Source organism: Uloborus diversus, chromosome 2 (genome assembly GCF_026930045.1).
Source record: "Uloborus diversus isolate 005 chromosome 2, Udiv.v.3.1, whole genome shotgun sequence".
Lineage (NCBI taxonomy): Eukaryota > Metazoa > Arthropoda > Arachnida > Araneae > Uloboridae > Uloborus > Uloborus diversus.
Genome location: NC_072732.1, coordinates 25197948 through 25223399, shown reverse-complemented (window position 1 = coordinate 25223399; position 25452 = coordinate 25197948). Strand labels below are relative to the sequence as shown.

At 35.0% G+C, this 25452-nt stretch overlaps 1 protein-coding gene across 1 annotated transcript in view; it reads right to left on the bottom strand.

The window, feature by feature from the left end:
- The window catches only part of LOC129216913 (uncharacterized), a 58094-nt gene that overhangs the window by 6566 nt on the left and 26076 nt on the right, over positions 1-25452 (bottom strand). The window contains exons 3-7 of the mRNA XM_054851131.1: positions 23277-23566; positions 16727-16888; positions 12875-13151; positions 9832-9980; positions 4876-5119 (exon numbers count right to left, since the gene is read on the bottom strand). Of these exons, the coding sequence (XP_054707106.1) occupies positions 4892-5119; positions 9832-9980; positions 12875-13151; positions 16727-16888; positions 23277-23566 (1106 nt within the window). The 3' untranslated portion in view covers positions 4876-4891. The remainder of the gene's footprint in view (positions 1-4875; positions 5120-9831; positions 9981-12874; positions 13152-16726; positions 16889-23276; positions 23567-25452) is intronic.

Genomic DNA, 25452 nt, shown 5'->3' with positions numbered 1-25452 from the left:
CATTCTAAAAATGCAAAATTAATTCATAAAAGGAAAATGAACTGATTTTAATTAATGATTTTGTTAAAAAAATCACTTAATTCAAATCAATTGATTTAAATCAATGATATTTTTTAAATCACTTGTTTTAAATCATGATTTTAATCACGATTTAAATCAAGCTGATTTAAATCAGCGAACCCTGCTTTTTATGATTTTTTTTTTCAACTTAATAAATTGCGATATCGTGATGAAAGATTATTTTGGCCGTGACATCTTGGTGAATGACGTAGGTCTTCCACCTCTATGGCTGAACAAAAAACACACCAAAATCACAGACAAAACTACCTTTTACTAAGACCACAACACACTTTATAATTTTTTTTTTACACTACAAAATATGGATTTTTTTCTGTGAGCTCGCGAGTTCCACCAAAGACAAAGATCTCACGAATCTCTGTCTTGGCGCCTCAAAGTCTTGAGACGAACCACAGATCATCATTAATTTACAAATCACTGACAGTTAATCTGTTATAAACTAAATCAGTTTCTGTTTTCCATACAGAAGAGTCAAGGTCAAGAGGGGGAAAATAGGATACATTACAAAACCAAAACTGGAAATTATAAAAAAAAAGTTTAAAATCTGTTTATATGTGCTAAACAACATGGGATATTTCCTGTTATCTTAACAATGTATTTCACTTTGCCCCACATTCCCCCACTAAAATGCCAGTGCTGCAACCGACCAGAACTATTTTTTCTATCGAAGTTCTGCATATCAGTGGCTGCGATTGGGATTAAAAAGGAGGGAGGGAGCAAAAAAAAAAAAAAAAAAAAACTAAAACCCATAGGACGTTTAGTGGCAGCAATTTTTTTTTTTTTTTTAAAGAGAAAACAAAAGTAGAAATTTTGCTCGGGCTGGTTAATAACTTTCCCCGAAGAAAAACATGGACATAAATTAGTCCTTAGATTATCTACCATAAAGTACATATTTTGAGCGTCACAAGCACTTGGTAATAATTTCTTTAAGCAAGTATGGTTTGTTTAATTAAAACACTTGATTTACTAATATCTAAACAATGAATACATAAACTAAAAGTTACCGCTTGGGCTAAATAATGTTTTGTAAACAGATACAGAACAAATTCAATTCAATTCAATTCATTTTATTTCAGTCAGGGAAATATGTATATTTTTTACAAATATGCATTGCACATATAAAATAAAAGACAAAAAAAGAAAAGAGAAATTACAAACAGAAATATATTTCTCCCTGTCTATTTGAAAATCCCTGATTGAGTAGATGGGAGTAAAGGCTATACAATAGCCTGACTAGCTCCCACCACTCAGAGAAGAGCTTAATTTAGAGCCAGTTTATAACATAAGGTAAAATTAACAAAAAATAAATGCATAATCATACAAAGAACACATAAACACAACACAAGTAATGCAATTAAAGTACGTCTAATTTTATAACGGAACCGAGGTATACTATTACGAATATGCTACTTTATCCTAAATTGACTGCAGTAGAATTGAGTATAAAATTTTTTAGCCTATTCTTAAACAAATTTCGATCATTAATGGTTTTTAAACAATTGGGTAAGGTGTTCCACAATCTTGGTCCGTAGGAGTTAATGCTATTAAACAATAGATTTGTTTTTGCGTTAATAGGTATAATGTTTTCACGGTTTCTAGTGGGGTAATTATGAACCAATTCACGGATTGCTACTATTTCTAAATTGAAACCATTTGTTACTAAATCATGCATAAAAATACCAACATTGTATTTATAAATTTGTTCCACGGTCTTTAAAAAGCTTCTATTACTGTTACCCACAATATTATCTCTATTAATTATTCTGTGAAATCTTTTTAATAAAATATTTATTCTATTTATATTATTTTCAGTTGTTTGGCCCCAAGCAATAACACCATAATTGAGATCTGAATACATCAAAGAAAAGTATAAAATAAACAGAACATCAGCAGGAAGGAAATTAGGCACAAAGTTAATTAAACCTAAATTACGAGAAATCTTTTTTGAGACAAACTCAAAATGATTGTCCCACCGTAAGTTATTTTTAAGATTTACCCCCCAAAATTTATATTCTCAACATGTTGATAAGTTTTTCCAATCAATTTTAGTTCAAAATTAAAAAATAACTACAGTGGCTCCCAAAAGTGTTCGTACACTTCCACCTTTCAATGAAATAGGACTCTATAAATTGGTTAGAATTAATATTTCGGAATAGGTATTTAATTATGAGATCTATGATCAATTTTCAACAAAACTACGTGACATTTTTTGAAAAAATATTAAAACTTAATTTTTTAAAAATCAAAAACCAAAAAGTGCCGAAAATTTTATCTCACAAAAGTCTTCGTACACTTTAAAAAATGTCTATATATTATTGAATAATCTAACTTTTTATTAAGTTATTATTTAGTAGAATATCATGCAGTATCAACAACACCTTTTAAACGTCTGGGAATAGATTTCATTATTTTTTTCTTTCTTTCTTTTTTTTTTGCGTAATTTCTGAGTAAGTGTTTATCCACACTTTGAGACTTACTGTTTCTAGCTCTATTTTCGTTTCAAAGCCGTATTTTCGTGATCTAGCCTGCAGATATCTCTAAATATGTTACATTAAGTTCAAATCTGGAGGTTGAAGGGGTATTTTCTAAACTTTAGGACAATTTTTGAGGCACTAGACACAAACGTTAAGAACCGTGTGCTTCTTATCGTTATCTTTATAAAAAGACAAAGTTGTTTCCGATAACCAAATTTTCGGCTAAGAGTTTAAAATTCGTTTTTAAAATATTTAAATGAACAGCATGATTCATTATTTCATCAAAAAATTCCAAACTATTAAGTCTCGGTGCTGATATACACCCTCACACAAGAACACATTCACTGTCCTGGTTAACTGCTCCAACTATGTTCTTAAGATTAAGTCCCTAATTTTTTCTTCTATTTACAATTACACAACAATTTAACCAAAAATCTTAACTTCATTTCTATTTGTAAGTGAGACGTAATTCCAAAACGTTTTAAGCTTATTTATCATTGATTTTGCGACCAAAAGCGAAAGCTTTCTGTTTTTCGCTGGGCCAAGAAAATTTCTGCGGGAAGAGGTCCCATTTAATCCAGCTAAGCACAGAACTTGGCGAACAATTTTAGGTGAAAATTAAGTATAAAAATTTTCATTAAACTCTGCAGAAACCTTTACAGCAATCAAATGTGTATTTTTCATAAATTTTGTAACTGTAAATCTTCGATCACGCTTAGTCAACTTCGCCGGTTGACCTTTTCTTGCCTTGTTTTCGGTCCGATTCTTTTCTTTAAAGCATTTTATCAAGCACTTTACTATAGAATGGAATAAATCAACTAATTTAGAGACATTTCAAACCAATTTACCGATACTGTGAGGAAAAAATTCAAATTTCGAATAGTGTTTGTGGTTTTTTACAAACACCAGGCATTTTAAAGTAATAACTACAATATTAAGGAATAAATAAACAAAAAATTAAAGCCAAATTACTTTTAAGGGTCAACACAATGCAAAAATAATAAAAAAAAAACGGCATATGATAAATTTTAGTCATGAATTTATTCGAAAATATTTGAGTGTACGAAGACTTTTGTGGCGTATTATTTCTCTGTCTCTTGGTTTTTTGCTCTATTTCAAAAAGAAGATCCGTCAATATTTTGAAAAAAGTACAGGGTTTTATTTAGAATGACATAGGAATGATGTGAAAAAATATTGGACTTCATACTCGAATTCGGTTTTGCGTTATTTCGATTTTACTAAAAAATGTCAAAGTGTACGAACACTTTTGGGAGCCACTGTATGTTTTGAAAATTTTGATTTTTTTTCTGCTTTTTTTTTTATAATTTCCAGTTTTGGTTTATTAAATTGAAAAAAAAAAAAAAAAAAAAACATAAAAAGCAGGGTTCGCTGATTTAAATCAGCTTGATTTAAATCGTGATTAAAATCATGATTTAAAACAAGTGATTAAAAAAAATCATTGATTTAAATCAATTGATTTGAATTAAGTGATTTTTTTTTTACTTCCAATTGCTAAAATGTTCAAAATCAGATGTAGAGTTACGATATGGAAAGTTTGAAGGAAAAATATAAAGGAGTTAAAAAATACAAAATTTAACTTTTTATACGGGCCTTAGGCCTTCTAACTCATATTTTGGGAAATAATCTCCGTTGAAAAATATTTCCAGCACAAAAAGTTTGACCGCAGCGTTTTGTGACTAGCACGACTTTACACTCGCCGTCAATAACACCTTTTGGGGGAAAATACAGAGGTTAACAAGTGTTTAAAATTGTACATGTGTATAGACTGGTTTATCAAATTGTCCGAGATTTTGAGGCGTGTTTTTGCGTAACACGGCACACGGATGTATTTACTTTCCAATAGCAATGAAAAATATAAATACCTTGTTTTTTTAAATTTATTCTTATTTGTCATTTTTTTTTTTACTTTGACAATCTTATTCTTCTGAAAAGGCGATAAGTTCCAATCTCATCTTCAGTATGGTCCCTTAAAATTTTGAACTGGAATATCTCCTTGAATTTTGGTAGCACAAGTGTCAAGAGAGAGAGAGTTTTTTGGGTCAATAATAGTTTTCCATGGAGATCATTTCTCTAAACATTAGTCAGGGGACCTAGGGCCCGTATAAAAACTTAAATTTTGTATTTTTTGGCTCATTTTTATCTTTGCTTCAAACTTTCAATACCTTAACTCCACATCTGATTTTGAACAACTTTGCAATTGGAAGTATGCATCAAGCCTAACGGTTTCGAAAATAGAGGTCTTGCAGGTTAAAGCGGAACACCCTGTATAAAGCTGATGCCTTATACAAAGGATAAATCTTACCAATAGAACAACTTTTTCACAGTTCATCCCCGTCTAGCAAGTAATTTTGTAGGCATGGATCAGCCAGACAGAGTTGAGGGTTGCTTCGCTTGAAGAAGACTCGCCTGCTCCTCAGAGGCACCAGGAGCAGAGGGGCCGGATTCTCGCATTCCGGACCTGACTCGGCGTCGTCCAAGCAGAATGGGCGGGACTGCTGAATGAACCCTGAATCACAAGCATCGACGCTCAACCCATATGCGGAACCCTTAGAAAGAAGAAGAAAAAAAATGGCCTTTACTTGTTGATAAGTAAACGCTTGTTAATGAGTAAACGCTTGCCATGTGAGAAAAAAATGTGTGATTAAACCAAAGTGCGTGTTGAATTTTGTATACGCACATGTCTATATTTTGGAATTCAAACAACTCTGACAGATCATCACTACAAAGAAATAAAATTCGGAACAAAACATGCAAATGCAAATTTATAAAGAATAATATCTCAGTTTAGAACAAGACAAAAAACACTAGGAGTTTATCAATAGTAGTTCATGAAGGTCCCGCTATCCCAATAAGATTTGCTGATGTTTGTGTTATTCTGGGAGTTTCTGTTAAGGCCATGATTAAAAGATTGTATGAAGTTTAAAGATTGCTTGAGATCATGGTAGCTGTTATGAAAATCGGGCATACGTTGGAAGAAATTAGGCATATTTTAAGCAAATATTCTGCTAAGTAATCGCGTCAAGAATAGCATGGACATATGCCGGAGATGTCCCCCCAAAGGCAATGGCGCGCCTCCTCAAATGCTGCAGTGTACCCTCAAGTACGAGAGATCTAAAATGAGACTGGAAACGATGTCAAATTAATCCCCCCTCCCCGAAATGCAATGGCAGACCCCCTCAAATGCTACAGTGCACCCCCAAGGACGAGACATTCTAAAATGCGATAGAAACCCCCGTCAAATATCCCTCCGTAAAAATTTCTATACCTCTGTTGCTGAGCGGCTTTTCCTCCGGAAATTTTTTAAATTTGTAGTCTTAAAAACGCATTTTAGATGAGCTTCGATAATGTTAGGGAGGGGAAGAAGTTCAGGAAAGTTACCACGTTCATTTTTCGAAATTGAAACGTTAAAACGTAGCTCCTTCTTCTCTCCCATCAACAGCTATCTCTGCATAGCTGTTGAATGGATTCCCTAGATAGCTCATTCCATTCTATGACAGCAAAATTACCTTAACTTTGCAACCGATTTTCCAAAATTTTTAAGAAATAGATGCAACTGTGTCAACTTCTTCGGGACTACTAACTACTTCCAGTTCCCTTTCATCTTCCGCAGTTAATCATGTTTCTGTGGCCAGCTGAACCGAGGCTGTTATCACTTTCTTCATCCCGCTGATGAAAGTTCCCTGTGTTTTATTGTGCTTTTCATGTTTTGAGTTTTTGTTTTCTTTTGTTTTCCCAATTTCTCTGACGGACTTATTTAAATTTCGATGCTGGACCAAAGTAGGTTGTAGTTAAGGGATTAGGAGAACAGTTGTTATTGCGAAATTTTTAAATAAAAATTTTAATGGAAAGGAGAAGTACATCTGTACTATTGCATAAAGTATTAATTAATGTTTATAAATTGGTTAAAAAACTCTTAGCATGTGTACAACTGTCTCCATGCGTAATATTTTTAAAGGATACAAAAATACGTGTTAGCACAGAGTGAAAGCTACTAATAACACGGTCCGTGGAGAGCTGTTTGGTATACTGCCGTGTGCAGGTAAACGGCAGCATCTGCTGAAATCAGTTTTCGAGATATTTAAAATATCTCGAAAACTGATTTCAGCAGATTGTGTGGTACATCATCAAGATATTGTGTGGTCCATTCAATACAAACAACAAGAAAAGGTTGGAATTAGACGTTTTTTTCGCTCCTTTTTTTCAGCGGAAACCAAATAAGCGAGCTTGTACAATAAAGATAACACACAATAAATGACAAAAATGCAAAAAAAAAAAAAAAAAAAAAAAAAAAAAAAAAAGAAAAAAAAAGAAAAGAAAAGAAAAAAGAAAAAAAAAAGAAAAAAAAGTTGTTACCCTTTACATGCACACGGCAGTATACATCCCTGCGTGCATGATATTGCACACTTGCGGAAACAGTTAAAATTAATTTACATACCGCTTCTTGAAGTTTTACACAGAACTTAGTATTTATCCCTCAGTTAAGACAAAAGAAACCCCCCCCCCCCAGGGCCAAAGTAGCCTGTATTCACGGTACGTAGATTGTTTTATCATAAGTATTTCTAAATGTTTTCTCCTAACTGGCCAACCAGCCCCGGTCTACCCTATTTGCCTAAATTTTACTTTAACCTCAAATAAAGAACAACGACGATGCTTTTGGGGAACCATTTACATGATGAGGAAATTATATCGTAAAAATACTGGCACATTTTCAAAAATAATGCTGATATTTTGTTAGGTGATATTTTGATAGTTGAAATTGAAACTCTAACTCCAGTGGATTAACCCTAAACTCCAGTAGGTAGCGTTCATTGTTGACCATTTTTTCGTTTCTTCATTCCCCTGAAATGACACAGTCTTACCAGCAAAACAGTTAAGGTACCAAATCCAGTTCAGCCTTGTCACAATGAAGCCTTTCCCTGCATGTCAAACATTAGATGAATTCCAGCGGTAACGAAAGGACAGTTTCACCAAAAAATTGATGTATTTCTGTCTGTGAGCATAACAAAATGCATGTTTTTTTCAAAAACTGATGCATAGACTTTTATACACATCATAGTAAGTTGTTAAAAAGCCAACACCAAGAATTTTTTGTTAGTAACTTTTTTTAAAAATCAAATTTAAGAAACGGTAACCGAAGGACAATTTTGCGACATGATTTTCACGCTATCATGTTCTCCCTAAAAGTTCAGCTAAACGTTAAAAAGGAAATTTCTATAAAAATTACCGCACATACAGGAGTGTTCAGTCATTACAATTCCACCTCTAGTTTTAAAAAATAATTATTTTAAGCACATAAATTATGTATTTATTAAGGGTAACGGAAGGACAAGAAGTCCAAAACAATTAAACTTAGAAAACTTCAACTTTCAAACATTTATTCAGGTAATGCTGCAGTCTGAAATAATCATATCTAATGCAAGAGCCATCTGTTACCAATTGTGAATTCTTTAAATACTCAATAATTTTATCATAATCCATAAAACATTTACCTTCTTTCTCAGCAAACACAAAGATCATTTGTTTAAGTACTAGCTATATTCAATACCATAACTGCAGCTTGTCTTGTCTAGTGGTCAGAGAAGTCTGACTGCGACAGGAAGGTCCGGGTTCGAATCCCGGCTCGGCCACGGACATTTACTTTCTCTCTCCTGTCCTTGTCCATTAATTGTGTGAATGTGTTGTTGTGTTGAGAATTGTTGCCAACCCTATAAATGGGTCCTTATGGCGTGTGTGTTCTGTAGAAGTCGAACTTCACGCCAAATTACGGTACAGTTGGAAAAGTGAAGCAGTGCATCCCTAATTGCCAGCCAGCAGGCACACAACAACAACAACTTACTGATCTCTTTGCAGTGCGTTTAATGGTTAAATCAATGCTCTCAACAGTCCTTTCCTATGACTTAAGGCAACAAATCTGAAAGCAGTTTCAGTATTGTATTACTCCAATATAAAGTTTTTAAGCATATGTTTCTGCTTGAATTGTCTTGTCATATCACAAGCATGTCATACCAAAATGATTTTCACATGCTTATGAGTTTTTAAGTGTAGTTTTCATGATTTTCATCTCATACTAATAGAAGAAATAAAATCACGAAACATTGAAAAAAAAAAAAAAAAAAAAAATCAAATAAAAGTTTATTTTTAAAATAAAAGCTCACATAATTTTTGTACAGATATTACTTATATATGTTTTAAATGTGACTACTAATTCTAAACAATAGTTTGTTTTATACTAGCATTCTAAAATTTTACCCTGTATCAGTTTATAGTTAAATGTCCTTCCGTTACCATTTTTCTTGTCCTTCCGTTACCATTAAAAACTATATAAATTAAATATCCATTAAAATTATAACTATGCCTCCTTGACGAGGGGCATAATTCTGCTTTGCATAAAAAAAAGCATTAGTTTCTATACCCAATAGGTTCTTTGTGAACTAACTGAGATGTAATATTTTGTTAACGAAAGGACATCAAATTGTCACTTTAGTAATGGATCTATTTCATGGTTGGAAATTTTTTTAAAAATTACTTACAAAAATGTTTAACTAGACTTTCAAAAGGTAAAAGTTAACCTAAATATTATATGCTGAAAACAAGTTTATTCAAATTACAGTATGTAACAAAAATGAGGTTTTTTGCTCTGTAAAAATAAAGAGAAAACTTGATTCTGCCCTTGATTTTCTGGAAGTTATCAAACTATTTGGGAAAAACAGGTTAAGATTCAAGAAGTTCATTTATTTCTGAAGAGAATGGTATATGGCAAGTGACAGAATATTAAGTTTTAAAATTCAAGTGTCATGTCGCCTTTTTCCTGGAATTCACCATTACCAAAATATATTATCAAATTATCATGCCGTGGCGCGAGTTTCATTGTTGAAACACGCGCATTACTCGATAATCGGCTATTATGAATGTTTGGCCCGCTGGTTAGTTTTTGCATTCTAAACTGATGAAGTCAAGTTTGAAATTTTTTCTTCTAAATGATGAAATTTTAATGACTTGTAATTGTTGATTACATCATTTATACGCCACTAAACACAAGTTATGTAATATACTTCTGTGCACAGTTTGAGGCAAGAGACAGCATTTGATTAAAAATTTTAAGTCAATAATATATTACGTTTTTTCCCATTTTTAAAATGTGCCACTTATGCAGCAGGAAAGCGATATGTTCCGACTCCAATGTTAATCCTGCGATAAATTCAACATCAGTCTCATTAATTACAAATAACCAAAGTTTAAAATCGATAATCCAACTCACGCATGTGTAGCAGACTTCATGCCAATTGCACGAATGCAGCACGGAATTCCTCAATCCATCCAATTCACGGGGCAGTAAATCTTCCAAAGCGGAACATTGACTGGTCAGGAATTCCAAAGGTGGACAACGTTCGTCCAGTCTGTGAGAACCTTTGAAAAAAAAAAAAAAAAATTACATTGCAGGTAAGTTTCCCGTTTCATCAAAACCAGAGTCCAGTTTTCAAAAAAGCTGCTAACAAATTCGATGATTCTGAAAATCTGGAATGTACTGAAACTGCTTTTTGCATTCAAGGTCGCAGTCATAGCTTCGTTTATAATGTATTCGCTCAACTTTAACCGGTCTAGTATTTCTAGCGGTGTTGCGAATGGCTTAGAAACGGGGCACCGCGAATTACAACAAAATTAAGCTACACTATGCGAAAACAAAACTAAGTACCGGGTGCTCCAAAAGACAGGAACGACTTTGAAAAAGAATAATTTGAAAATGAATAAACATATAAAAATGCAGCTTGCACTAAATGGATGGAAAAGAAGCCAGGTTTTGTCTGGCACCAAACCAAAAATAATTCTGTTGGCGACCAACAGATGGCGCTGTCGAATTTCTGATTTAGGATTATACAATGCAACAAACGATATAGAAGGGAGCAACGGCAGCAGGTAATGCTAGTCGAAGCTAATATGCCTCGAAACGCTGTTCATAGTTGAGAAAACTCGCTTAGTTAAACTGTATTGTAAGAATTTTTGAGAAAAAAAGCTATAGCGCCATCTGTTGGTCGAAAACAGAACTATTTTTGTTTCATTTCCACTCAAAACCGGACTTCTTTTCGATTTGTTCGGTGCTAACCGTATCTTTTTATCTTCATTCGTTTTCGAATATTCATTTTTAAAGTTGGCCCTGACTTTTGGATCACCCTGTATTTTGTGCTACTGATATTTGTACCTTACTACTGATACTTAAGGTGTCAGGTCAGGGTGCAGAAACGGGGCTTCCGTGTATTTCTCTTTGAGTGGGCCTGGAACAAGTGTCACCACCGCCATTCGACCCCTGAGCTAAGCAATGGGGGAAAATTTCTTTCTTCACTCTTGTCTTGATTACTCACCGCACGTGTTTCGGCATTTCGAGTTGTGACATTTTATTTTAAATCATATTTTTCCTGGGTTATGAATACAGAATTAAGTCCCGGGATATTGATATTCATGTGAGTATATAGCGGGGTTAATCATGTTTCCTTAGTTCATCTGAGAAAACTAGACAGAGAAGATCTGTGATTAAGTGTGCTCGAAATTTGACGGTAATATCATTAACACCCAAGCAATGTTGAGCGCCAAAATGTAGGTTTATACTCAAAAGTTTTTGACGTGCCAAATGACCAAGCTTTCAAAAGGTAAAATGACTCTGCATATAAAAGAACGATAGAGTTGGTCAAAATAATTAACAAATGGTGGAGCGTTATGAATGTGAAAAATCCTCACAAAGGCTATGAACCATTAGATGACAATAGAAACCTTTTAAGCTTATTTCAGATGAGAGATTGATTTTTTTAGAAACAGGTCTAGAATGGGTCAGTGAATGGAAAAGGGTTACGTGGAAAGTACCAAACTGACCCTTTGGAAGGCAGATTTCGTCAATATTGCCAGTTATGTGGTAACTGGTAACTGTGGTGTAAAAACCTACAGTATTTCTGTAGAGTAAGTTTTGTAAGCCGAAAAAAAAAAGAGAATATACTGCTTACTGAAATTGCATTCAAAAGAATATGGCGATTTTCATTTGAAAGAATTTTTGCGTGAGTTTTCTGAAAAGAAACACAAATAGAATGATTGAAGTTTATACAAAAGGTGTTAACTTTTATAATATGACTGATGAAGATTCAATATCTCTCCACATTCACCTTCCAGGGTACGCTGTTCATAAATTAAAGCCTCATTTACAAAACAGTGTTCAATCACTGCACTGTAATGTTTGCAATGTCATTTCACATCAAGGTTAAACTTATTAGCGGGGCTCAAAGAGTGAAAAGATTTGAAATGCCAAATTCTATGACAAAATAATATTTGCTTGATATTGATAGAGGAAGATTCAGAAATTGGGAAAATATTTGCAGCAAGTTTAAAAAATTTTAAAATTTATTTTATCGAGCGATGAAAATTTTCTTCACTCAGAAAATATTAGAACAATGTTAAAAAAAACATATTGGATGAAATTCCTGCTTAGATATTACAGGAATGTGTGAAACATGCAACAGAACAAAGGAATAACACAGCAAAAAATTCTTTTTACTAACATATTTTTAAATAATTTCTCGAAACTGAAAAACAGTAATACTAAATTAAGGAAAGGCAGGAAAAAAAGATTTCATTTGTGCATCTCAGCAATAATTTTCAAAACAAGCTATGGTTGCTAGCAGATACGATACGTTTCAATTATTCACATTTTAGAAGAGACGATATAAAGGTCAAACCCATAAATTGAAAAAAAAGGGGGGGGGGGGGGACATTATTTACGACGCAAAATCCAACCACAACTCCTCGTGGTGCTTCTTGGTGAACAATGATTTTGGAAAAATCAGATGGATGACGTGGATCTGACAGTTTTACATTGATCTAAAACTATTTTTGTTAATTCATTTTACAGTAATTTTCTTCTTAAAAATAGTTGCAAAATAATTTTTTTAGTAAGTGCTTTTAGTTTAACCTCTTAATAAAAATTTTTATCGCAGAAAAAAAAAAAAGTTATCATTTTTAAGAAATAAATAAATACACATCGATCGTGTTTAAATTACAAATAAATAATATGTAAGGGGAACATTTTTTAAGAAAATATGTTTATCGAGTGTTATATATGAAAATGAAATTCCAGTAGATATTGGTGTATCTGGCCCTCTTTCATTCGAGTCAAGTTCAACTTTAAAAACATTTTATCTTTACACAAATAATAATTTTAAATTGCAAAAGCAAGAATGTTACTATAAATATACCGCTTGTGCTACTTGTTTTCAACAAAAAATATGTATGGTGCTTCAGCAATTTAAAACGAGTTTTCTTACTTCTCTTTTTAGCGGGAGTCGCATACATCTCATCCTCTGCTTCCAGAGCAGCTCCCCTTCCTCCTAGTGTCTCTCTGAGGCGAAAGAGGGCACTGCGCATCGTCTCTAAGTCGTAAGCAGAACTCAGGTCGGCTTCGATCCTAGCTTTCTTGGCTCCTTCGGCTGAAGGATCTTCTGCAAGTGTACCTAAAGCGTCTAAGAATAAAGCGTCTTCTAATGCTCGAAGGTTGTCCGTCACTTCTTCGAATGACACTGAACGATTTCGGCTCTTTTTTTTCTATAACAAAAGCAGAAGATTGTCATGAGTATTAAAATTGATTATATATTTAAACTTTCAGCTGTTTCTATTTGGGATGATACCGGACGATTCGAAAGTCAGAATAATTCGAAAGCGAATAAAGATAAAAAGATGCAGTTTGCACTGAACGAATCGAAAGGAAGCCAGGTTTTGTGTGGCAACGAAACAAAAATATTTCTGTTTTCGACGTTTTCGTAGTTTTCTATTTCTCCATAATTCTTATAATAAAGTTTAACTAAACGAGTTTTCTCAACTATAGACAGCATTTGGAGGCATATTAGCTTCGACTATCGTTACTGCTGCCGTTGCTCCATTTTATATCGTTTGTTCATTGCATGATTCTAGATCAGAAATTCGAAAGCGTCATCCTTTGGTAGCCAACAGAACTATATTTGTTTCGTTGCCAGACAAAACCCAGCTTCTTTTCTAACCAACTTTAAAAATGAGTGATTCGAAAACGAATAAAGAAAAAAAAAAAAATGTGGTGAGGACTAAACAGATAGAAAAGAAGCCGGGTTATGTCTGGCAACGAAACAAATATAGTTCTGTTGGCGATCAAAAGATGGCGCTTTCGGATTTCTGATCTAGAATCATGAAATGCAACAAACGAAATAAAAAGAACAACGGCAGCAGTAATGATAGTCGAAGCTAATATGCATCGAAATGCTGCCTATAGTTGAGAAAACCCGTTTGTTAAACTTTATTATAAGAATTATGGAGAAATAAAAGGCTACAGCGCCATCTGTTGGTCGAAAACAGAACTATTTTTGTTTCGTTGCCGCACAAAACCCGGCTTCCTTTCGATTCGTTCAGTGCAAACCGCATATTTTTATCTTCACTCATTTTCGAATTATTCATTTTTAAAGTTGGTCCTGACTTTTGAATCACCCTATATATTGCCAGCGAATATCATAGAGTAAATATGAAACAGAGTACGTGCTCTTAAGGTAGAAACCGACAGTCAACATAAAGATAAATCTAGCATATTGCAACTCAGCTTTGTTATCGATCGTCTACATTTTAAAGTTATTATTATTTAGGGAAGAATTTGAGCTGTCACCTGCAGGACAAAACGACGAATTTTTCGGGGAATGGTCCAAAAGCGTTTTCTTGTTGGAAGATTAAAAACAACCATGTAAAGTGTAGTTGGGAGGAATGGACCATTTTGACTTTCTTATGTTTTTCTTTTCTCTCTTTTTATGTTATATTTTTTCATGCATAAATATTGCTACTTATAAAACCAGCGCTCAAGGAATGTGTAGCTTTGTTTTCAGCGCATTCTGTTTCATATAGAGTAAGTCGGGATATCACGTCCCATCAAAGCAGAAGTTTTATAAGGAATATTTTGTTAACGGAAAATAAAAGATAAAACCTGACTCCCTTAATGTAGGTCCGGATGCTGCGCAAAACTTATCATGACCAAAAACTGCAAATTAAAACTTTTTAATGCCAAAAAAAAAAAAAAAAAAAAAAAAAAAAAAGAAAAAGAAAAAAAAAAGAAAAGAAAAAAAAAAGAAAAGAAAAGAAGAAAAGGCAGCTTTGTGGCACATTACCATTCGCCCCAGTTCATCATTTTAAATGCCCCACTTGAGGTAACATCACCAAACGTCATAATAAGTAAAAATTATTCAAAATTAACTAAATTAATGCAGATCAATGCAAATCATAGTATGAGCAACGAAATGAAAGATCAAAATCAATTCTTTTCTAGCAAAATAAAAATGTAGGAAAATGAAAATGTAAAAGGTTTTAAACAGCGGGAAAAAGTCACCCTTACCCTTTACTTTGCTATAAAGCTGTAATTACCCCCTGAAAATGGCTATAGTGAATGCGTAAAACTTTTTTGATTCACAAATACTCTTAAAAAAGTCGACACAGGCTCACCACTCTGTTGCTGAAATCGAGAAATACAGTTAAGCGTAATTCAGATATCGTCCGCAACAATTTTTTTTCCCCTAAAAACAGTTTCGGTCATGACAGCAAGCCATCTTTTACGGAATCCATCAATGAGACGAGAAGGTAGATATTTGACGTTCGTCCAGTTGTGAGTCGCAATTTATTGGTCTCCACAAGATGAGCGCGCTATCTCTTTATTGGGTGACTACTGCCATGTGCTTTACGTGCGTCCCCACTACATGAATGCTTCTCTCCTATCAGAAAACGTCTGTGTCAGCTTATGCAACATTCACACTACGTCCGCACATTCGTCACCGACGTATGCTTTTCTCCCTAAAACCAGTTTTCGACCGGCGTTGCCATGACAGCAAGCCGTATTGTAGCGACGGCCACGATTGTACGGGACCTGTCGACGGGACGAGAAGCCAGATTTCTGACGGTCCGTAGAGTTGGGCGTCGCATTGCATTGGTCTCTACGAGATGAGCTCGCTCTCTCTATTGGATGAGAGACTGACATATGACTTTTTCGCGTTCCGCAAAGTATGAATGCTTCTCCTTTTTCGGAAAACGTTACTCTGTCCGCTTTACGTGGCGAACGTGATGTGCGGCCGCTGTTTGAATGTTGCATTAATCTGGCGAACGATACGTGCGGGCGATGTCTGAATTACACTTTACTGGGGTGTTTTATGGCGGACGCGATACCTCGACTTTACAATTTTTTATGGTTTGCAAAATATTAAGTTTCCCGTTCTACCTCGTCTCTACTTTAACTGAAAATTCGGAAGATAATTCCGGATGCGGATAATAGCCGCGTTCACAACACACTTTTCTACGTCGCAAATAACCACTCCGGCCAGCTAGTTGACGAACTTGTTTCGCGTGATGAATTCTGGGTAAAAACTCCGCATTTACTCCAGAAGGAAGCAGGAGGGAAAAAAATCCCCGGCAAATAACCGGAAAACGGTGAAAAGCTGGTTATTTGCGGGGTCGAAACTGTCCATGGAAACGCGCCTAAAGAGTTAAAAAGAAGAATAACATTTGAAATACACCGCCAGCTCAGTCAATTCCAGCCGAGGACTGCAGTTTCGTGCTTATTAGCACTCATCAGCTCGGTATAGGACTAACTGAGATACGGATACGGATCATGATTTTTCTTCGGTGGAGAGCGTGAGCTCTTTTGCCGGGTGTGAGGGTAAAGGGTCATAACATGGAACAGATCATTGATGGTATGAGGGGGAGGAGGAATATATATATATATATATATATATATATATATATATATATATATATATATTTAAAAAAAAAAGGAATCTTTTCAGGGCCACTTGAGTATATACAATATTTACAAGCACATGTGAAATAATTGACAAGTATGAATAAACGAAGGATAAATATGAGTGGATTAATAAGGACTATTTACAATATGTAGAGCGAAATTCAATGGAAGATCAGTGCGGGTAAGGCCTGTCCTAGAGGCCCCCAAAGGACTCCCGAGGCTAGAGGCTCCCGAACTCCCCAAGGAGAGTTCGGGAGCTGGAGGTGGAAAACATCTTAAGGAAGCCAAGAGTGCCAAACAAACTGGTAGCTAACATAGAATTAGCACTGACCAGACGAGTGACCGAACTGAAGAATAATATTGTTCTTAAAAGCAAAATTACTTCAGTGTTTTTCTGATCTCTCCGCTTCCTATTGAGAGGCGCTGTTGAAGGAACTTCGGTCTCATGTTCAGTTTCCTCCCAGTGGGTGGAGCCATCTCGTTTCTTTCTCATCGACGCGAATGACTTGGCCATGTTGCGGTAGTATTCCCGACGAAGCCAGTCCTGTTGGAAAAAAAAGTTGATCAATATCTCTGAAGCAATATGAACCCAAGTCAGACAACCGATTGGCGTCTTCTCATTGGTTGAATTAGACTTCCATCGGCAGTTCGGGCGTCTGACTCAAGTTTAACTTCGGTGGTGAATATGGCCGTCATTCTTTTAGATGCATGCTAATGCTAAAAAATCTTATCGATTTGGCTACAGATAGTCTTTTTATAGGGTGATCTATAGGGTGGTTACATGTAAAAAAAAGGTTTCTCCTAGATACCAGGACACCCCTCAATATTTTTAGACTTGTGTATAGTAATATACTGGAAAAATTTTAGCTTCCTATTTCAACTAAAAGAGGGTGTTCACCCCCCCCCCAAATTCATACGTATGGGGAGGGGGGTAAAAAAATACCTTGAACTGAAAAAACAATGCTGCATATTATAATACACATTAGTAATATGCATATGCATTGCAATAGAATAATTATTTACAAAAAAACTGTTGGGGAAATTTAATGTTTTTAAATTTGTGTCATTTTCTATGCTACGGCTAATGTTCAATTGAGGGGCATTGAGCACCCTCTTAAAATTTGAGTAAGAAGCTAAAACTTTTATAGCATAATACTATTGGTAAGTCTAAAAAAATAGGGTGTGTCCTGGACTCTAGCTGAAAAAAAAAGGATTTTTGAACCACACTAGTGTTCTATTCCTAGTGTTGCCACGGTCAGGTACGAGGGGTTCCAGTTGGAGATTTTAAGTTGGAAAATTTTTGCTGTAATTTATTGGTATTGTATTAATTTATTCTCCTATTTTTGTCCAACCCGTTACTGAAAAAAAGTGATTGAATTCGAATCATTCCTCTTACAAAACATTAATAGCTATAATTTAATGAAGCATGATGATAATAATGAGAGAATGAACTTAACGACATTTTTATGCTAACCTACTTCTTTTTTTAAAAAATATAATTCAACTTTTATTTGCAAAAATTGTTTGAATTCAGAAAAAATGAAAAAGGAAAAGTAAAATTAATTTGAATTTTGACATCTTGAATTCAAATTATGTTTTTCGCAATCACGAGTGTGCGTGTGTGTTTTTGTGTGTGTGGGGTATGTGTGTTTGTGTGTAGAGGTATGTGTATGTGTGTAGGCATGTGTGTTTGTGTCTGCGTGCAGGTATGAGTGTGTTGTAAATCAAAGTAATGACAGTATAGAGGGCGCTGACTGCTATCGATCTCTGATGTGCGTAGTTACGATAGTAGAATAGAACTTTGTGTTGTTAAGTGTAGATGTGTTGTGATTGTTGCCTGAAAATAAATATGTTGTTTTAGAAATGTGTTCACTTAAAAGGTAACGAGGAAATTTCGTAGTTGGAATTAACAAGAACTGGATGAATAGTCCAATTTAATAGAGTGTGTGGGTAGGCATGTGTGTTTGTGTCTGCGTGCAGGTATGAGTGTGTGGGTAGTTGTGTGTAGTAATGTTTGTGTGTGTGTGGGGGGGGGAATGTGTATGTGTGTGTAGGCATATGTGTTTGTGTCTGTGTGCAGGCATGAGTGTGTGGGTAGTTGCGTGTGTATGTGTTGGTGTCTGTATGTGTGTGTATGTGTTTGAGTGTGTATATGTGTTTGTGTATGTGTGTGTATGTGTTGGTGTCTGTATGTGTGTGTATGTGTTGGTGTCTGTATGTGTGTGTATGTGTTTGAGTGTGTGTATGTGTTTGTATGTGTGTGTAGGCATATGTGTTTGTGTAGATGTATGTGTGTGTAGGTGTATGTGTTTGTGTGTGTGTGTGTAGGTGAATGTGTTTGTGTATGTGTGTGTAGGTGTATGTATTTGTGTGTGCGTGTGTGTAGTTGTGTATGTATGCGCGTGTGTGTAGCATATGGATGCAACCTGGAAACGGTTTCGCTATAGGTCGACGGTGATGCTTCAGAGGGTGCTGGCGGGAAAATAAAATGATAGCACATCAAAACAGTCAAATGAGAACAATAAGCAATCGTGATTACTCAATAAATTGAAGCATAAAACATTGGAGGCAAAGAGAGAGAGAGAGAGAGAGAGAGAGAGGGCGGCTACTGTTAGGAATTCGATGGTGACATATGACTAGGTAAGCCTTTTCAATTCTGGCTGAATGTTATTCAGAATTTCTTACATTTTTTGCCCTAAAACTGCCGTACCTAAAGGAACTATCCCATTCTAATTCTATAAAAGAAATGGAGGGATCAAAAAATTGTGGTGTATTAAGGTAATTTTTATTAATGATATTGTGGGAATTATTATTGCGTCGAACTTTCCATACTGGTAAAAAAAATTCCAATATGAGCAGCAATTACAACAGCAATTTCATCATTCCCATTGATGAAATTGCTGTTGTCGTTTTTACTCGACACACTTTAATTTTTAAATTTATTGAAATTTTCATGTCAGTCAATCATTTGGTTTTTTTTTTTTTTTTTGAGCAATCACATTGCTTATTGTTCTCATTTGACTGTTTTGATGTTCCTTTGAGCTTACTTTCCCCCGCCTCCCTCTGCAGCACCACCGTCGTCCGGCTCCTCCCGATGCTGCTCCTCCAGCGAAAACAGTCTCCATGTTGCGTCACTTGCCTACACACACGCATACATACGCACCTACACACACACACTCATGCCTGCACACAGGCACAAACACACACGCCTACACACACACACACTCGTGATTGCGAGAAACATAATTTGAATTCCAGATGTCAAAATTCAAATTAATTTTTTTCTTTCTTTTTTTATTTGGTAGATTGTTTTAAGTTTTAAGTGCTTGATTTAGTTATTCCGTAGGGTTTTTTTTAAACATTTCAATGTAGCTTTTGTGTTTAATGCCTTGTTTTGTTTTAAAAATTGACATTAAATTTCAGCAATATTAATTTTGGCAGAACTTGAATATGCAGTAAGGGCGTTATATTTTGACTAGCTTGTCGAAAAGTATTTAGAGTTTTTCTCAGTATGATTATTATTCCCTCACGTTGTCATTTCATCGAACCTTTTTAAAACTTGTGTTGCTTCCAATTTTTCAAAATATATTTTCCGAAAGAGCATGGTCGAAAACATGGGGTGAGTTACTTCTCTTCTTAATTTTTACTTATTTTCTCTGTTAAAAAAATAATCTAAAAAGACTTTCAGTCTCTGTCTTCATTTTCACTGCTGACGTTACAAGTGAAGAAGTCGCAAGGGTTACCAGAACGTTTCAGGATATTTCCTAATTTCGCCAAATCAATATTTATTTAACTAACAATTCTCGATCCGCTAATATAATAGCTCACTTTAAAAAATCCAACCAGAAAAGACAACCACGTGATCTAAGGCCCCTATACTGTCTAACCACGGAATGTATGGAAAGGCAAACATCCGGTTTACTCGCGGAAATGGAAGCATCTATTAGTTTTCAAGGATGTCAGATTTTGCAGATGTATGTTAGCCTCTAAATTAAGCAGAGTCTCATTCAAATGAGCGGAATACGCGCATAAAATTTTTATTTTTCCCCTCATTCAGATGGAATCGCCTTAATTCGCAACTCCAACAAACTATAGGGGGCGCTGCAGTCACTGTCTAATGGCGGATGAAAAAACTAAAACAAACGCAAGCTGTAACGTATAAATTGCTTCTAAACTTAGGAAATGAGAGAAATTTTTGTTCGCATGCATGATTTTTTGTTCTTTATTCATTTGAAAAGATTTTTCAAAGTCTTTTGGTTATTCTGACCCATGTAGAAAGAGATTAGAAATCAAAAAGTATTACGAAAGTAAAAAATTAATGCAGAACACACAGTAAGTTGTTCTGAAGCAGCCATTTTCACGATGTTGAATTCGGAATTCATAAATGTTTGGTTCGCTTCGAACAGCATTTTCATTTTGTACCGTTTTCTCTATACATTAGTACATATTATGTCCAGTTTCATGACATTTCCGGCATTTGTTGACATTTTTGTCACATAGTGCACATACGTGACAGACTGTCAAGAGTAACATTTAACACTAGATAATTTATTTCTATGACTATATGATTGGATATCAAAAGAAATCATCATGCATTTAATTCATTCGTCATGGAAAAGATTTAACAGATATGCGAAATCTTGTCAAGATACATTATTCTTTCACACAAATTTAAAACTATAACCCTATAATTAGATTTTTTGGCGAAACTCTTCCATCGATTATGACAGCTTTTGCAGAGCAATAAAATTAAGTTGGCACGATATTTTAGCGATAAAAATTCCAAACTTTTATTTTTTATTGTTCAAATTCTTAACGTTCTTTCTGGATTTTTCAATCTGTTCTGCGATAAATATTTTCAAGAAAATTTATTTTCATACTGTCCATTTCAGTTGGATGCTGTAGTAACAAAGGTTATTCAAATCATTTATGTGGAATTAGGTTAAGGAAAAGAGAAATTTTTCAGCATGGCCCTAGTGTCCAGTCAATGTTGTTAAGTCCGCTTTTTTTCATCGAATTGAAAAACTGATATTTATTCAAATTCACTCAAAACAAGATAAATAAAATGTGTACTCACAGTTTATAACAGATATTTTGATGTTACGCTGTTGCGAATGACGATTCCAAATGATGAATTGCGCAAATAAAAAGAAAATACACATAACAAACTTTGTTTTGCCCAAAATGAACTCGTGGAACGCAATGTTTTAGTTTTTTCGGCAGTTTTGTAAATATCCGCAAGGTAGCGGATTCAAGCTCTGGAGTTGCGAATTGGATGTTTGCAAATTCCATACAATCCGTAGTCAAACAGTATATACGAGCTGACGCATTAGCTTAAGATTAGCCATTTTGGATCGGAGCGCGTGTTTGAGTGGTTGTCTTTTCGGGCGAGTTATCACGTTTGGCGATAGATCACTGGGAGCAATTATTAGCGTGAATTTTTTCTTAAATAAAATATTGTTTTCGGGAAACTAAGCGAAATCCGAAATTTTGCTGTAGTAACCCTAGCAGCGCAACAATGCAAAATTCGATCCAAAATGGCTAAACTGAAGCGATGCGTCGGCCTATCTATATAGCGGCTCTAACGTGATCCGATCCAAGATGGCTGGAGCCGCTATATAGATAGGCCGACGCATCAGTTTCAGTTTAGCTATTTTGGATCGGATTTGTTGCGCTGCTAGGGTTACCAGAGCAAAGTTTCGAGTTTCGCCAAATTTGCTGAAAAAAATACTTTATTTAATAAACAATTCACGTGCCGCTAATAATTTTCTCGCAGAGAACAATTCGCAACTCCAACGAACTATAGGGGGCACTGCAGTCACTGTCTAATGGCGGACGAAAAAACTAAAACAAACGCATGTGGTAACGAAGGAAATGCTAATAAGCCTAGTAAATTTTGTTCGTATGTATGATTTTTTTGCTTTATTCTTTTTAAATTAATTTTCAAAGTCTTGTTGATATTCTGGCCCACGTAGAACGAAATGAGAATTCAAAAAGCATTACTAAACGTCAAACATTAATGCAAACTACGTAGTTCGTAGTTCTAAGCAGCCATTTTCACGATGTTGAATTCGATATTTATCAATTCTTGATAAAACTAAATAATAATTGTGGCCTGACAAGAATAACAACTAATGCTAGATAATTTAATATGACATTACAAATTATTACCAAAAGAAGATGATACTTCTTTGCTTTGCTTGGCTAGCGCTTATTGTTTTGCATTTGTAGCTGAGTTATTTCTCTCGAATTCCCGAATCGGTTAATTTAAAAAATTTCTGTTTCGATGTTTCTAATTTCTGAGTTACGATTTTATTATGTCATGTTATGCAAATCATCTACAAAATTCTTACGGATATATGGTGGTGGTTTTCTTTTCAGTTGATTGACCATTATTTCTTTTTACTTATCGAATTCTGTAATCTTACTACCATTTTATTCCACTCATGAAAAAAATTAAAAATGGTTTAACTAAAAACGCGAAATCTCGCCAAGGCTACTTTGCTCGCACAATACTAAAACTATAACCCTAAACAAATTTGGCGAAACCTTTCAGCTGAGAATAAAAGGAATAAAGTAAATTCTTTCTCGGTTAAACATTTTTCATTTTGTTCTACGATAATATATTCAAGAAAATATTTTGCATACTGTCCATTCCAACTAAATGCTGCTGTAAAATATGGTTAGTTAAATTAATTTAAGATTAAAAAAAAACTCATATTCTTACAAAACAATAAAATTTTTTACCTTGTATAACGTTATCCAACATCTCAATCAACTCATGTTTTAGAAAGAAATAAGGAAAACTAACATTATTTTGAGAAGCTCGAAAATACTACTAAGGGACGAATTAATTTCTGTAGCCCCCCTTTTTTTGCTTCTATCAGTTTCAGGGACTGAAAATAGTACTGAAGGGAGCACTCCCATTGTACCTGAAAATCCGGAGAACTAGTAGGCTTGACCTCCTGCTCTTCTACCTCCGTTCCTCTCTTGGCCTTTGGTTTGACGAATTCCTGTTTCGCCTTGTCGTCTTCCTCGTCCTTCAGTATGTCTGCGAGCTCCTCCTGCTCCTTCTGACGCCCCTCCTCCCTCCTGCTTCTCTTCCGGTGCTGTGAGCGGGACTTCTTTTCCTCCAGGGCGTCGTTCATCTCGCGGCGACCATTCGGGCCAAATGGGTAGAGCGCCTTCCAAGTAGGCTTCATCATCAGAGGAGAGAGTTGACCTTGAGGGAAACACATCAGTTAGTTAAAAATAAACATATTTCTACAAAATACAGTTTGTTTAAGGAATGCAGAGATTTTAAAGACATATGAGGCAGTGAGAAGCAAAGGAATATAAGTGGACATTTTCAAGTTTTGAGTAAAACTCGTTTAAAGATAACAACCTAGGTAGGTTTTCAGTGAAATTTTTTTCTAAATCATGCTATACAGCAGCACCTACTAGGGCTACTAGTACTATCTCTTGCCCCCAGATATAGGAGAGGTTCACCTACTATTTGTACTAGTTATCTCCAAATTTTTAATTTTGCCACTTACATCCCTTTGCTTCTCACTGCCTCATATGAGGTAATGAGAAGCACAGGGTTGCAAGCGGGCATTTTAAAATTTTGATTAAAACGCGTATAAAGATAACGTCCTAGGTAGCTTTCATTGAGTTTTTTTTCTAAATCATGTTATACAGCAGCACCTACTAGGGCTACTAGTGTTATCTCTTTCCCCAAGACAGAGGAGAGGTTTACCTACTATTTGTACTAGTTATCTCCAAATTTTCAATTTTGTCACTTACATCCTTTGCTTCTTATTCCACTTTAATTTTTCTTAAGTCATATTCAAAAAACCTAATTTCTGCAATATTAAAGGAAAGCGGTTCGGAGGCCCTTGCCCAAATGTTTTCTAAATTTAAAGTCAAAAAAAAAAATAAATAAATAAATAAATAAATAAATAAATAAATAAATAAATAAAAAAATAAAATAAAATAAAATAAAAATAAATGAATAAATAAATAAATAAAAAAGCGACTGTCACGACCACGTTATCGTAACACTGTCGATCAAATAAGTTCTAAAAATCATTTTATTTAATTTCCTTTTTAATTTTTGTAATTGAAAGCAGCGTTAAAATGTAAAGTAATAAATCAAAATCCATTATTTATCGCAAAAGGACCACATTACTATACATTCGCCAGAGAATGGCCAAGTTTATGAAATTGCGTAAAATGTTTGCTTAATCTAATTCATAAGATATGATTTTTAATTCCGAACAGAAAATGTTCTGCTCATATTTGGCCTTTCCTGGCGAGGTATAAATCTTTCCTCGACGGTAATTGGGGGAAGGGAGGCAGGCTCGATTTAATGACTTTTTTTTTATTTAGTTACCAGATTATTGTACAGATGGAAGACAAAATAATATGAACACCTATGAAAAAGTATGCCGCATTTCACACCTATAGTACAGTCACGCCACCTGCAATAGAAGTCTGCCACCTGGTCAGCGTGAAGAGGAACCTATCAGTGTCTCAACAGTAGTCACAAATGTTGCGTGCTTGGTTCTAAATTTCTTTAATAAGTTGAGATGTCAGACCTTACAGAGTTCCAAAGAGGAATGATTGTTGGGACGCGTTTAAGTGGAGCATCGGTTACGGAAAAAGCAAAGCTTTTGGGGTGTGCAAGAGGTACGGTGTCAGAGGTTATGACAGCATACACGAAAGAAGGTAAGACGACGTCTTCAAAGCACCACAGTGGCCGAAAGTCAAAGCTTGCTCATAGGGATAGAAGAGCTTTGAAGCGCATAGTAGCCCGAAAGCGCAAGCAATCCTTATCCGAAATAACATCTGAAATGAACAGCCATCTCCAGGACCCCGTTTCAACAAAAACTGTCAAAAGGGAACTTCATGCTGCGAACATTTATGGCAGAGTGGCAATTCGAAAACCCTTGGTGACAGCAACTAATGCTTTCAAGCGACGCCAATGGTGCAGAGACCACAAAGTTTTGTCCCCACAGATGTGGCAACAGGTAATATGGCCAGATGAATCATCATTTACCCTATTTCAGACTATCGGGCGCGTTTATGTCTGGCGAACGCCCTCAGAAGCCTTTAATCCTGAATGCC